We start from the raw sequence: 16390 nt of genomic DNA on the forward strand, positions 1-16390 counted from the left end.
CATCAGAGGCCCGAGACTGTTCAACACGCTTCCACTATACATAAGCGGCATAACTGGCCGACCCTTGACAGTGTTCAAGAGAACTTGATAAACACCTCCAAAGGATACCTGATCAACCAGGCTGTGACTTATACGTCAGGCTGCAAGCAGTTGCATCCAACAGCCTCGTTGACCAATCCAGCAACGAGGAGGCCTGGTCAATGACTGAGCTGCGGGGACACTAAGCCCCGAAAACATTTCAAGGTAACCTCAAGGAGCCAGAACTTGAAGCAACAGTTGGACCGGGGAAAGGAAGAGTACAGGTACCACCTCACTCAGTTCTGCCGAAAAGCGTCCACCGTGAAGGCTCCACAGTCGGGAGGGCACCACGTAGATCAGGAGACCGTACGTCCGGCAGAGCTAACGAAAGGAGTCAGGTCAACCATCCATTCCGTGGACAGGGAAATGAACCAAGACAGGCCGTCCGCCAGGATACTGAACACTCCCCGGATATGAACCGTATGGAGAGCCAAAAACCAGCAGGCGAGCCACTTGAAGCAACCAGCCCCAAAGAGGCAAGGACCAAAGGAATCCCCCCGCAGTTCAGACAATGAACCACTGGAGAACAGTCCGAATGGAGCCAGGTCATGGAGCCCCCGTGTGACCCAAACCCTCAAAAGCGACAGCCAAAACACCGCCAACTCTTGCACCGTGCTGTGAGCATAATGGAAGGACGGACCCCACTGCCCCTGGCGGCGAGGGTCCGATAAAGATAAATTATCAGAATTATGACTGAGCAATTATCAGAAGATAAAGAATCTTCTGTAATTGCTAACCAATATAATCTGTATTTATTGAATAAATATTATCCATGCAGAAACCGTAGGTCTTTCATTTTATTCCAGAAATAAAGCTGCTCCCTCAAATCTTTAATTAATATTTAGCTCAAACATTGATTCAGCTGCTAACCTCTGGCACATATCAGCAACATGCTCTTGAAGAAGTGATGACTGGGACGCTCTCAACACCTGTGTAAGAGGAGGGTTGTGGGCCAGGCTGGTCATGCCCAGGTGCAGCACCAAACCAATCATACCACCAATACTTAACATTCCTCTGAAAGAATTACTTTTTTGTTTATTTTGAAAATAAAATAATTAAATAACAATGATTAATAAAGCATGACCAATATATACAACATACAGTTTAAGTATTAATTTTTTTACTTATCTGGTTAAATAACAAAATTAAGTCTCTGTACACCAGAAAACTCTGCCCAACATATTTGGTGAAGTCCCAATTGATCAATGAGAGGTAGTCTTAAAGGAATAAAATTTAATAGTAATATTCTGTCTCTACATCACTCCACTTATCTATCTCAGATCTGTACATGGAAATAATGTGCATATATTGTAAAGAACTCTTGCTTTTACAGACCTAATAATACATGCTATAGTCTGCATGTCTAAACTTTACTGATAGAGAAAACAAATGTATAATGAGAATGGAATAAGCATTATAGGTACCCTGAAATCCCCTGTAGAGCAACTGCATTTGATACTGACAAGTTAGCAACATTTTAAACGAGTATGAAGTCCCTCAATCGGAACAATATTCACACAACACTGAAGTACAGTACTGTACTTACGTATGAACCATTTCTGGTGCAAATAATCTCTCAATGCTTTCTTTAACAATGATAACTGCACCAAGTAGAGAGAGAGTGACAGAAGAAAATACTGCAAGGGCCTCACATCTTAAATAGCCATATGTGAATGTATGAGATGCACGTTGACCTTCTGCCCACACACACACCAGGCAGGTAATCAAACTGCACAGAAGGAACAAAAACATAAAACTGGAGGTATTTTAATCGTAGCCAATCAAGCCAAGTATTTCATGGCTCGTAGAGTGATGTAATGAATAGTTGCAGAGATTACAATGATTACAAGGTGCTGCAATGTGTATTTTGCATAATAACAATAATTATAATAATAATAATAATTTATTGACAAGAAGGTACAATGGGTTGGTGAGATTACATAAGATTGGTATTTTTACATTCTTGCAAAGCCATTAACACACACAGCATTTCAGGCAGGTCCTTAACCCCTTAACTGCGTTGCCTCCAAATGTGACACCCCCGCAGTGCGCAGGAAATAAATTCTCTGGAAAAAATTCTTTTTTCTTTTTAAAGTGTCAAAAACCCTTCCCTCAGTATGGGTATGTAAAAAAAAAGTCGAAATTGTACTTACTTTGGCTGCTATGGGGTCCGGAAGTTGGGGCGTGACGTCATCATTCCCCGTGCGCCTGTGCCATAAGCTCTCGGGGGCGGTGGGGCGCTCGGGGCGGGGCGCGCGAGTTGCCGCGAATATATTTTCGTTCATTTTTTGCGCACCTTTCCAAATACATTTTCATTGTTTTTATGTGCCAATCCAATGTATAATGAACACGTACACTATAATATCGCAGTACAACATCCGTACTGTCCGTAGACACTGTGTTACGTGCATGAAACTTGAGTACACATATGCAGCACATATTTACTATGTATCATGCTAATTTGTGTATATATACAATCTATTTACACACTATACACTGTCACACATTATATACATTCACCATCAACACATTCAGAACACAGCGTAGCAGCTGCTTCGTATGGGCCAATATCAGCTGCCTCGTATGGGCCAATAGCAGCTGCCCCGTATGGGCCAATAGCAGCTGCCTTGTATGGGCCAATAGCAGCTGCCTCGTATGGGCAATAGCAGCTGCCTCGTATGGGCCAATAGCAGCTGCCTCGTATGGGCCAATAGCAGCTGCCTCGTATGGGCCAATAGCAGCTGCCTCGTATGGGCCAATAGCAACTACCTCATATGGGCCAATAGCAGCTGCCTCGTATGGGCCAATAGCAGCTGCCTCGTATGGGCCAATAGCAGCTGCCTCGTATGGGCCAATAGCAGCTGCCTCGTATGGGCCAATAGCAGCTGCCTCATTTGGGCCAATAGCAGCTGCCTCGTATGGGCCAATAGCAGCTGCCTCGTATGGGCCAATAGCAGCTGCCTCGTATGGTCCAATAGGAGCATTTGGCCATGAACACATTCAGAACACCTCGAGTGAGAGCAGCCACACCCAGTCAGTCTCCCTCACTCCAACATCTTACTCGCCAACATTGCTCCTCCCACCATATTGTTATAGTTCTTATTACACATGGTCTATATACCTATCTACATGTTTTATTTACCAGAACTATGCAAGTAAGCCGGTATTGTGTCCAAACAGTACAGTGGCCACCATACACTGCATGAAAAATCACACAGCAGACGACGCTACGATTACGTCACCTCCCTCACCAAAATAGCTCCTCTCAACATTCTCCTGTTGCTGTTCTTACACTATATACACACACTATATATACCCATGTACATATGTGTTGCCCATAGTGAACAACTAAGCTAGTATGGTGAGCAAAGCAAGAGTGGCAGCCACACACACACGATGAGGTTACCTCAATTCTCGCCCTCCCTCCCTCCCTCATCGAAATTCCTCCTTCCACAATACTACGCACAACGCTAATTATAACCACAATCCTGCTATTATCACAATCCTGGTCACTAATTCCTGTAAATGAATAATTGACCACACGTTTATTTTGAAAAGGAACCTAAGGAATCATTTGAAGATTCCTAGATGAACGAAATAATGCTGTGGTGCTGTGGCTAGCGCTGTGAACATCGTGAACAGCATAGAATCACGGAGATTTGAACTTGTACCCAGTCATTATCACACTCAGGCTCTAATATAACACTATCATAGCTAAATAATACAAGTTATATATATATTTTGACATTATTAGGCGATGCTGTGGTCACATGCTGAACAGCAGTGCTGTGCGCTCATGCTGCGAGCGCCAGCCTTGGTTGCTCACACACTACTGAGGCTCCCACACCCGGGAATGTGGACCACGATTTTTTTTAAAGATGGCGTCTGTTTACAAGAGCCCTGAGGAAGCTGATGTGAACCCCATGTAGCCGCGGGAGTTTTGAATGGAACGTGAAAAATACAAATACCCGGAGGCGCGTTGCGCAAACCAGACGTGAGCCTGCAGGCGCGTTGCGCAGTTTAAGGGTTAATCTAATATATCAGGTAAGATGAAAAGGTTTTATATCAACAAATAACTACAATATAAATTGACAGAGATGATTACACTGATAGAGAGATATGTCTTAAGTACTAATATTGGGGAAGTGGGCAGTACAAGATACAGTGAGTTTGAAGCACAAGGTGAGAAGCTATGAGGATGAAATTAGGTACTTTTTAATTTTACTTTTGAATAAGGCATAGGTTGAAATTTTTTTTAATTCATCAGGGAATGAGTTCCATAGACTTGGTCCTTTTATTTGCATGGAGTGTTTGCATAGATTTAGCTTGACTCTGGGAATATCAGATACAATGGGGCCTCGACTTACGATGCTAATCCATTCCCAGAGACGGATTGTAAGTCGAAATATCGTAAGTCGAAGCGATTTTTCCCATAATAAATAAAGGGATTTGAATTAATCCGTTCCCCACCCTCCAAAATATTAACATACAAATACATTTTATACTGAATACAATATTTTTTTTCTAACTACAATACAGTACCTAAATTTATCTTACCTTTATGGAGGGCTCTTGATGGAAGATGGTGATGAGTGGGGAGGAGGAGAGTTGTTACTGTTTGGAAGGGGAGTCCCCTTCCATTATCACATCAGGCAGTGATGTTTTCTCTGGGGTACTCTCTCTCCTACGTTTTGCCTGAATACCACTAGGACCTGGTTGTGGTTCAGTGCTTGTTTGTCTCACTACAAATTTGTCAAGAGACATTTGTTTTTCCCTTCATTTTAACATTTGTCTGTAATGATGCATCACTTTAGCACCCATAATATCCTTTTTCTTAGCCAGTATGGTGGATATCGTTGACTGAGATTTGTTGTACTGCCTAGCCAGTCCAACAACCCACACACCATCTTCATATTTATGAATGATCTCTTGTTTCTGCTCTATGGTCATCCTTACATGGGATCTCATATGTTGAGCCTTACCATTGACTTTCCTGGGACTCATGGCGTGATATATAATAATTTCTCTAATGTTCAAAATGCAAAAAGTCACCACAAAAGCGAAATTTCTTATAGGCACGATCGTCACTAAGTGGGCAGCTGTAGTAAACTGAGGCAGGTCGACCGCGTGACCGGGAACCACGCGCTCGGTCGACCCGAACGTGTACCAACAAATATCGCAAGTCGACGACGCCATCGGATGTCGAGTCGCATTTTTCGATGAAATTTACATCATAACTCGAAATTATCGTAAGTAGGGGCAATCGTAAGTCGAGGTGCCACTGTACTTATTTCGAGTGTGGTGCTCATGGGTTCTATTACACCTATGAAGGAAAAGTTTCAGATCAAGATAAGTATTTAGGAACAAGGTTTTGTACATGCAAATAGCACATGAGAATGTGTGGAGTGATTTTATGTTTAGAATGTTAAGGGACTTAAACAGAGGGGCTGTGTGTTGTCTGAAGATAGAATTTGTCATAGTTTTGATAGCAGATTTTTGCTGTGTGATGATGGGCTCGAGATAACTTGCAATGGTTGAACCCCATGCACAGATACCGTATGTAAGATAGGGATAGATTAGCGCATAGTATAATGAGAGGAGAGCAGAGTGGGGAATATAATATCTGATTTTAGAGAGTATACCGACCATTTTTAAGACTTTTTTGACTATGTGCTATATGTGGGTGCTGAAGTTAAGTCTCTTGTCTATGTATAGGCCAAAGAACTTTCCCTCAACTTTATTGCTAATGTTAACATTATCTATCTGAAGTTGAATTTGATTTGATGATTTACTACCAAATAAAATGTAGTAGGTCTTTTCTATGTTTAGTGCGAGTTTGTTGGGTGACATCGAAAATTAGTGGACTTTTTTTAATTCATTATTGACAATGTTATTTAATGTGTGGGGGTTGGGGTCAGAATAGATGAAGGTAGTATCATCAGCAAATATTATAGGTTTAAGAATGTTAAACATTTGGCGAATCATTGATGTATATAAGAAATAGGATAGGTCCTAAGATGCTGCCCAGTCGCACTCCTACTGTTAATGATAGAGTGGGGGAAGTTATGTTATTGATGGCTACATATTACCTGGTTGATACCTGCTTGATGGGGTTCTGGGAGTTCTTCTACTCTCCAAGCCTGGCCCGAGGCCAGGCTTGATCTGAGAGAGTTTGGTGGCACTAGGCTGTTGTTTGGAGCGACCCGCAGGTCCACATATCCACCACAGACCGGTTGGTCTGGCACTCCTTGGAGGAAAGAATCTAGTTTCCTCTTGAAGATGTCCATGGTTGTTCCGGCAATATTTCTTATGCTCACTGTGAGGGTGTTGAACAACTGCAGACCTCTGATGTTTATACAGTGTTCTCTGATTGTGCCTATGGCATCCCTGCTCTTCACTGGTTCTATTCTGCATTTTCTTCCATATCGTTCACTCCAGTATGTTGTTATTTTACTGTGTAGATTTGGTACTTGGCCCTCCAGTATCTTCCACGTGTATATTATTTGATATCTCTCTCGTCGTCTTTCTAGTGAGTACATTTGGAGGGCTTTGAGACGATCCAAATAATTTAGGTGCTTTATCGTGTCTACGCATGTCGTATATGTTCTCTGTATTCCCTCTATTTCAGCAATCTCTCCTGCTCTGAAGGGGAAAGCGAGTACAGTACTGAGCAGTACTCAAAACGGGATAACGGTCTCTTCTCAGACTAGCCTCACCTGGTCCTGATCCACATTGGTCGTGGGAATCTCCTCAATACTTGAAACACTTCAAGGGACTCCTATGATCCTCATCACATTTATAATTTAGTGAATAATAGGGAACTTGGTGTTAAAGACACCTGGGGCTGAAGGCTTATGTAATGGCAGTATTCAGAAGTGGTTCAACGGAAACACTGCATAATGCTTAACAGTAGTTTATTAACAAACTTAACCATTAATGCAATGGATGCTTGATTTACTTTAGATTGGCATCAGCAAGGCTATTATCACATTAGTAAGACTCTTGACGTCTAACTAATCAATTCTGATCCACTCGTGGAGAAACACCTAACTTAACACAACTGACAGCCAATTACTAACACGGCAAACCTAACTGCCGGTGTGCAAAGGGTCACAGGAGTTCCAACAGGATACTCGGATAATGATGATGCAAAATAAATCAACAATGGCACCATCAATGGGACAGGAAATCATCATGCACAATAATTATGTCACACATTAACTAAATGTATGATGTCGGTGAAGCTCACATTCACAGATAAGTGTAATGTCATGATACCACACAGATAAAGACGCATACACCGTCAGGTATCTTGGTCTCCACCTATATATACCTGTGTCAAATGTGTAGAAGGTGAGAACTGTGGTTGACCACTCAGATCAACACAAAGACAGACAATAAAGAAACAAGATCTTGTACTTACAGGTATAGGTACCTCTCCCATTCACTCACTCATGCTCATTCATGCAAGACCTCGTAGGTGGCCTGACAGCTGGATTCACTCATTACAATGTGAGAACACAGATGACAGGCTTTCCCAACACGACCGTACTTGACATGGCGGGGTACTCGCAGGAGGGCGTGCTGTATGTCTATCACATAAAACACACGCTCCTGATGGCACTGGTGCGTGAATATAGGGTGTGACGGGCAGTGACATCGCGTAGTACAGTGATGGCAGGGCAGCTAACGGCTGGTTACACTCTCTGGAATGAGTGGCGGCAGCGGCGGCTACGGTTATATTGTACCATGAAGGTACACGATGGTAAAGTCACACACAGATTACTTAAGCGGTGGCACTTAGTTCACTCTAGACCAATGAGTTACCCACAGACGATCTCGATCTCACAGATGTTTCCTGATACCAGTCTGTTTCGCTATTTTGATTCACAGACTTTTGTCACTAGAAGATTTCTAAACAATATAGTCACTGTCGCGATTCCAGGTTAGCACTGGTATATCGAGCAGAACGCAAAGTTTAACTTGATGGTGAAGAACGAACGGTGTTCTGTCTATTGGCCGATACAGACGGACACGTCAATCACGCACGAAGTTCCTTACGAGAATAATCTTGCAAAGGGATGCACAATTCCTTGGGGGACAAACACCAGGTCTACCAAGTGATCAATGGTGTTGCAGCGTAGGTGCCGGAACCAATAATATTGATTATTACACGATGGGTAGAAGAATAACGTCATGACCACGTCACTGTTGTTATTCTTCATTGCGCCAGTTGAGATTGACCCCAGAGGTCAGAGCTTATCTCTCACCTCACTGTCATCCCCTCTCTCATGCCTTGGCATCTTCAAGCTGTGTAATCCCTGGCTATGGCATGAATGCTTAATTCCTCTTTTATCTAATTCTCCCCTTGGGCATACAGCAGCCTCTGCATGATACAAGTATTCCTGAATTTGTGGGCATCCTGGAGACACCCGACATGACAGTTTCCATCCAGGGTAAGAAGAGAGAGGCTTTGTGCATTTGTGCAGTGCACTGTGCACTACAATGAGCCATTCATGTCAGCTGTGGGAGAATCTTGAGAGACCATACTCTCACAAATACTGATAGGCTGGAGTTATTTTGGAGTTTGTTTTTTGCAAGGTGCACTGTGTAGTAACTGCAATATTGATGATCAATGTACTGGTTATTGTAGATATGTGATAGCAAATTTAACTCAGGGTCAATGGTAGTTTGCATAGAATAAGAATGGAGAAGACTTTAAGGATATTCTAATTAGAATTATATTTCAGACAGTGGTTCACTGCCCGAAACGCTATGCGTGCTAGTGGCTTTACAAGAATATAAAAACATTTAATGCTATGTACTCTCATAAACCCAATGTACCTTCTTTTGTGTGTATGTGTAATTACCTAAGTGTAGTTACAGGATGAGAGCTATGCTCGTGGTGTCCCGTCTTCCCAGCACTCTGTCATATAACGCTTTGAAACTACTGACGGTCTTGGCCTCCACCACCTTCTCACTTAACTTGTTCCAACCGTCTACCACTCTATTTGCGAAGGTGAATTTTCTTATATTTCTTCGGCATCTGTGTTTAGCTAGTTTAAATCTATGACCTCTTGTTCTTGAAATTCCAGGTCTCAGGAAGTCTTCCCTGTCGATTTTATCAATTCCTGTTACTATTTTGTATGTAGTGATCATATCACCTCTTTTTCTTCTGTCTTCTAGTTTTGGCATATTTAATGCTTCTAACCTCTCCTCGTAGCTCTTGCCCTTCAGTTCTGGGAGCCACTTAGTAGCATGTCTTTGCACCTTTTCCAGTTTTTTGATGTGCTTCTTAAGATATGGGCACCACACAACAGCTGCATATTCTAGCTTTGGCCTAACAAAAGTCATGAACAATTTCTTTAGTATATCGCCATCCATGTATTTAAATGCAATTCTGAAGTTAGAAAGCATAGCATAGGCTCCTTGCACAATATTCTTTATGTGGTCCTCAGGTGATAGTTTTCTATCTAGAACCACTCCTAGATCTCTTTCTTTATCAGAATTCTTTAAAGATTTCTCACATAATATATAGGTTGTGTGGGGTCTATGTTCTCCTATTCCACATTCCATAACATGACATTTATTAACATTAAATTCCATTTGCCAAGTGGTGCTCCATATACTTATTTTGTCCAGGTCTTCTTGAAGGGCATGACAGTCATCTAAATTTCTTATCCTTCCTATTATCTTAGCATCATCAGCAAACATGTTCATATAATTCTGTATACCAACTGGTAGATCATTTATGTACACAATAAACATCACTGGTGCAAGAACTGAACCCTGTGGTACTCCACTTGTGACATTTCTCCATTCTGATACATTGCCTCTGATAACTGCCCTCATTTTTCTATCAGTCAGAAAATTTTTCATCCATGATAGAAGCTTACCTGTCACCCCTCCAATATTTTCCAGTTTCCAGAACAACCTCTTATGTGGAACTGTCGAAAGCCTTTTTTAGGTCCAGATAGATGCAGTCAACCCAACCATCTCTTTCCTGTAATATCTCTGTGGCTCGATCATAGAAACTGAGTAAATTCGATACACAGGATCTTCCAGATCGAAAACCATACTGTCTGTCTGATATTATATCATTTCTCTCTAGGTGTTCTACCCATTTAGTTTTGATTAGTTTTTCCAATACTTTCACTATTACACTTGTCAATGATACAGGTCTATAATTGAGGGGGTCTTCCCTGCTGCCACTTTTGTAGATTGGAACTATATTAGCCTGTTTCCACCCGTCTGCTACGATTCCTGTACACAGGGATGCCTGAAAGATCAGGTGAAGTGGAATGCTGAGCTCAGATGCACATTCTCTCAGAACCCATGGTGAAACGCCATCTGGGCCAGCTGCTTTGTTCTTACCGAGCTCCTTGAGCATTTTTTCCACTTCGTCTCTAGACACCTCTATGTGTTCTATGTTGTTCTCTGGAATTCTTATTGTATCTGGTTCCCTAAAGATTTCATTTTGTACAAACACACTTTGGAACTTTTCGTTTAGTGTTTCACACATTTCCTTTTCATCTTCCGTGAATCTATTTCCCATTTTCAACCTCTGAATATTATCCTTTACCTGCAATTTGTTGTTTATGAATTTATAGAATAGACCTGGTTCTGTTTTACATTTGTCCGCAATCCCTTTTTCAAAATTTCTTTCTGCCTCTCTCCTCACTGCCGTGTAGTTGTTTCTCGCATCTTTGTATCGCTGGTATGTTTGGGGGTTCGGCCTCTTCCTGTATTGATTCCATTTTTGTGTCTTTCGGTCTCTAGCCCTCTCGCAATTTCTATTGAACCAATCCTGTTTCCTAGTTCTGCATCTCTGTTTTGGTATAAATTTTTTTGTGCCTTTATCATATATTTCACAAAACTTGCCATACATCTCATTCACTTCCTTGCCTAGCATCACGCCTGTCCAATTATACTCACTAAAAAAATTTCTAAGGTCACCATAATGTCCTCTCCTGAAGTCTGGTTTTTCAACTGCTTCAACCTCCTTATTTTCTTCCAGCTTATAACGCATTGCATACTTTATTCCCAAAAAGACATGGTCACTTTTACCCAAGGGAGGAAGGTACTGAATGTCAAATATCTCTTCCTCCTTCCTGGTAAATATCAAATCTAGCATGGAGGGAACGTCCCCTTCCCTCATCCTCGTAGCTTGTTTAACATGTTGATACAAGAATGTTTCCAGGATGAGGTCTACAAATTTACAGGTCCAAAAATCTTCTGTTTTAGCTTCATATGCTTCCCAGTCTATGGATTTCAAGTTGAAGTCACCGACTATCAACAGTCGTGATCTATCGTTATCCGCTCTCGCTATAATCTCTCTCATTATTGTTATAAGACCTTCACGTTTACTATCCAGCTCCTCCTTTGACCACGTGCTGCTTGGCGGTGGACTATATGCATTTATCATCATTAGTTTATCATCCTCATAGCAGATCTCTAGTGCTATTATGTCAACTTCTTGTGGATTGGCAGTCATTATTTCCTTCACCTTTAGGTGTTCTTTTACCAGCACAGCAACGCCACCGCCTTTCCTAATTTTTCTGTCCCGTCTCCAAATTGAGTAGCCCCTTGGGAATATGACCTCATTTAAAATTACATCTTCAAGTTTTGTCTCCGTGAGTGCAACAATGTCTGGTGTCTGCAGCTGTATTACATCACTTAACTCCAGTATCTTCGATCTCACTCCATCTATGTTGGTGTATGCAATCTTCAGGAACTTGTTCCCCCTCTCCTTATTCTTCACTCCCCCTCTCTCTATTGATTTTGTTGGTTTGTCTTTATGTACCACTTTACTGGTTTGCCTACCCCTATCACTTTGTAGAAAAAAGAATTTATTTCTTCTTCATTCCTGCTCTCATTTAAATGTTTTGCCTCGGCGAGGTTCAGTTTCAGCTTATCTCTATCTTCTTTTGAAAGATCTCGTCTTAACGACCACCCTTTCCCATCCTCATCCCTTTGCAATTTTCTAGCATTCCTTAGTACTTCTTCCATCTGTTTGGCACCGTTTAGGGTGATCCTCAAAGGTCGATCTTTCCCTTTTACGTACCTGCCTATTCTCCTGTAGTCGCACACATTCTCTCTGTTTGTAAGACCTTCCACGAGGCCAACAATTTTATCTACTACTTTAGCTTCTTCTACAGCTCTTTCTGACCTAGATGTTATCGCCTTTTCTTTGCAGCCAAAAATGATCAGGGACTTACTCCGATCAACTGTGTTTTGCACCAACTTCGGGTTAGATGCCAATTCTTTCCTCACTTCTAGCCTAATGTTTGTTTTATCTTGGTTGCTGCAGTGTTTGACTTCCTTCACTGTTTCTTCTATTTTTTCCTTCTCCTTGGCCACTTGTGCATAAGTGAGTTGCATATCTTTCTTGCACTGTTCTATTCCCTGTGTAACTTCCTCCATCTGTGCTGACAAAAGCTGTTTCTCCAGTTGAATTTCCTTGCCTAACCTATTGTGTGTGTGTGTGTGTGTGTGTGTGTGTGTGTGTGTGTGTGTGTGTGTGTGTGTGTGTGTGTGTGTGTGTGTGTGTGTATTATTTATTATATATATATATATATATATATATATATATATATATATATATATATATATATATATATATATATATATACAGAGCACCACTTGGTTTCCGAACTTTAGTTATCCGAAACTTCCAGTTTCCCGATTGGGGTTGGGGAGTCATGCTACCCGAACAAAGTTCGGGTAGGAAGGGGTCCACCAAGCGTCACGCCGGCTTGTGGTGGTGGGTGGGCGATGGTCCAGTTTGCCCACTGTGACTTCACAGATTCACGGCCTATTATTCCTATTATTTTGAATTGCCATAAGGCTGGAATGTTCATTCTGTGCTTTTGTTTTACATATCTGCACAATCAAGAAACATCTGTGCACCATGTTGGCTCCAAATGCACCCATTGCGTCAGTGATGGCTGACTGGTGGGTGGATGGACGATGGAGCTTAGGTGGGAGGCAGTATGAATGAGGGGGGGGGGAGAATCAGTGAGAGAGGGGGGAGAGAGATGCTAGGAGGGAGGGGGAGGTAGGGAGAGATGTTAGGAAGTAGGGAGAGATGCTAAGAGGGAGGGGGAGGTAGGGAGAGATGCTAGGAGGTAGGCAGGAAGGGATGGAAGTAGTGAGAATTAGGGAGGGAAAGGCAGGCTGGCAGGCACAGGCAGGCAGGCAGGCACAGGCAGGCAGGCAGGCAGGCAGGCAGGCTAGCTTGCAGGCAGGCAGGCTAGCTTGCAGGCAGGGAGTGAGTGGTAGTCACGAGGTTGAACCGCGTGACCTTGAGAGATGGGATGTAGGGGGGCGGGTGGTTTGTTGGTGGTGGGGGCGAGACCGGCTCATTCCCGAAGATAAGCCTAACACACACTACCCATTAGCATGATGGCAGGGGGAGAGGCAGGCTGGCTGGAAAGGAAGCAGGCTGGCAGGCAGGCAGGCAGGCTGGCAGGCAGGCTGGCAGGCTGGCTGGCAGGCTGGCAGGCTGGGAAGGAGGCAGGCTGGCAGGCTGGGAAGGAGGCAGGCAGGCAGGCTGGGAAGGAGGCAGGCTGGGAAGGAAGCAGGCTGGCAGGCAGGCTGGCTGGCAGGCTGGTAGGCTGGGAAGGAGGCAGGCTGGGAAGGAGGCAGGCTGGGAAGAAGGCAGGCTGGGAAGGAGGCAGGCTGGGAAGGAAGCAGGCTGGCAGGCTGGGAAGGAGGCAGGCTGGGAAGGAAGCAGGCTGGCAGGCTGGGAAGGAGGCAGGCTGGGAAGGAGGCAGGCAGGCAGGCTGGGAAGGAGGCAGGCTGGCAAGCTGGGAAGGAGGCAGGCTGGGAAGGAGGCAGGCTGGCAGGCTGGGAAGGAGGCAGGCTGGCAGGCTGGGAAGGAGGCAGGCTGGCAGGCTGGGAAGGAGGCAGGCTGGCAGGCTGGGAAGGAGGCAGGCTGGCAGGCTGGGAAGGAGGCAGGCTGGCAGGCTGGGAAGGAGGCAGGCTGGCAGGCTGGGAAGGAGGCAGGCTGGCAGGCTGGGAAGGAGGCAGGCTGGGAAGGAGGCAGGCAGGCAGGCTGGGAAGGAGGCAGGCTGGCAAGGAAGCAGGCTGGCAGGGTGGGAAGGAGGCAGGCAGGCAGGAAGCGATATATGGGTGTTGAAGTGAACTGTGAACCACGTGACCTTTGAGAGTGTGTGTGTGTGTGTGTATGGGTTTGGGGTGGGGGGTGGGGGTGGTGTGTCGGTGGTGGGGGGAGAGGGGGAGGTGTGTCGGTGGTGGGGGGAGAGGGGGAGGTGTGTCGGTGGTGGGGGGAGAGGGGGAGGTGTGTCGGTGGTGGGGGGAGAGGGGGAGGTGTGTCGGTGGTGGGGGGAGAGGGGGAGGTGTGTCGGTGGTGGGGGGAGAGGGGGAGGTGTGTCGGTGGTGGGGGGAGAGGGGGGGGTGTGTTGGTGGTGGGGGAGGGACCGGCTGACTCCGTAAGCCTAACCACACTCCACAGACCTGTGACCCAGATTTGTTTCTTAAATGTACAGTACATCATCGTATATTTTAGGCAGGATGTGCCTGCAGGCTGGCAGGAAACATCCAGAGGATGTTTGCCAGACGTCTTAATAATCAGTTAGGAACAATTAAGGACTTTTATAAAGCGGATCAGGACTTCACTTATTGATGAGTACAAACAAAACACGGTCGCATTTACGCCATGAACCTGACGATTTTTTTCCCTAGAGTTTTTTTCATAAATTTTTCGGAAAAATTTCTTTTTACATTTCTAGTTTATTTTTCCCCTCTATTTCTCGTATACGAACTTACATGTTAACCGACGGGTCTTGTCCCCAAGAGGTTCGGAAACCAAGTGGTGCTCTGTATATATGTATATATGTATATATATATATATATATATATATATATATATATATATATATATATATATATATATATATATATATATATATATATATATATATATATATATATATATAAATAAATAAATAAATATGGGGATGGTGTGTGACAGTAAATTACAATAAAAATTCAAATTAAAAAGATACTGTAGTCATATTGAGATGTAAATGGAATACAAAAATAAGACATATGATTTGTAATAAAATAAACCTGGCAAAATTACTAAAATTACACTACAATAAAATAATAAGAGAAGAAATACAAAAAATCAATGTAATTAGACAAGAGAATACAGATGTCAAGTAAAAAAAAAAAGAGATTCAATAAAGATTAACAGGAATAAAATTCTATATAAATTCTATCTTGAGAGACAATATTAATATTCCTTATATAATAACTATATTGCAATACAGTAGTTATTAATAGAACATTATTAAGAACAGAAAAAGAGCTAACTTACCTCAAGAGACTGAACCATGACAGGTATGTGTATGCCAAAAGTGCTGTAAAGAGCAAAAGAAATTTGGTTAAAACAGACCTACCAGTATAAAGAAACCAAATGTTGCATGTAATGAATTACCCTTTTATAGTGGGCCCCAGTAGCTTCCCAAGCTCCCCCTCTAGTGCGACCTAGTCTTAGCCCAACACACCAAGCCTCTGAGAACCTCTGAGGGTGCCTGACAGCTGGGTGGACAGCTCTTCGGATTCGTAGTCCTGAGGTTTCGGGTTCGATCCCCGGTGGAAGCGGAGACAAATGGGCAAAATGTTTCTTTCACCCTGATGCCCCTGTTACCTAGCAGTAAATAGGTACCTGGGAGTTAAGACAGCTGCTACGGGCTGCTACCTAGGGGGTGGAGGCCTGGTCGAGGACCGGGCCATGGGGACACTAAGCCCCGAAATCATCTCAAGATAACCATCCCTCACCTTCTGGGAACTAGGACTAGAATCTGGCTATGAGGCTAGGGAAGCAGAGGATCAGAGATCAACCACAACATTAGGGAAAACCTAGTTTTGTGGATGAGAACAAACTATTGAAGTTAGTAGCAGTGCCAATGGCTGACAATTCCACCGTCACCAGCTAGGAATATGGTGGTACAGTACTACCTCCGTTTACGAATTTAATTCGTTCCCAGAGACGAGTCGTAACATGAAAATTCGTAACTTGAAACAAATTTTCCCATAAGAAATAATGTAAATTCAATTAATCCGTTCCACACTCCCAAAAATATTAACTTCAAAACACATTTCATTCATAATATACACACACATTTTATACTAGAGTATGTACAAGTTATAGCTTACCTTTATTGATGACTTTTTGGCATATGGAGGGGGGGAGGGGGAGAGGAGGAGGAGGAGGAGGGGGGGGAGAGGGGGAGGAGGGGGAGAGGAGAAGGGGGGGGAAAAGAGGAGGAGGGGGGAGCGGAGG

At 43.5% G+C, this 16390-nt stretch overlaps 1 protein-coding gene across 1 annotated transcript in view; it reads right to left on the reverse strand.

The window, feature by feature from the left end:
- LOC123755297 (zinc transporter 6) overlaps positions 1 to 15464 on the reverse strand; it is a gene marked incomplete at its 5' end in the record, with an annotated part of 70304 nt that extends 54840 nt beyond the window's left edge. Inside the window, 3 exon segments of the mRNA XM_069327907.1 lie at positions 949 to 1092; positions 1625 to 1807; positions 15422 to 15464. Of these exon segments, the coding sequence (XP_069184008.1) occupies positions 949 to 1092; positions 1625 to 1807; positions 15422 to 15464 (370 nt within the window).
- Positions 15465 to 16390: the final 926 nt, after the last annotated feature.

The sequence above is a fragment of the Procambarus clarkii genome, chromosome 20 (assembly GCF_040958095.1).
Source record: "Procambarus clarkii isolate CNS0578487 chromosome 20, FALCON_Pclarkii_2.0, whole genome shotgun sequence".
NCBI classification, from domain to species: Eukaryota; Metazoa; Arthropoda; class Malacostraca; order Decapoda; family Cambaridae; genus Procambarus; species Procambarus clarkii.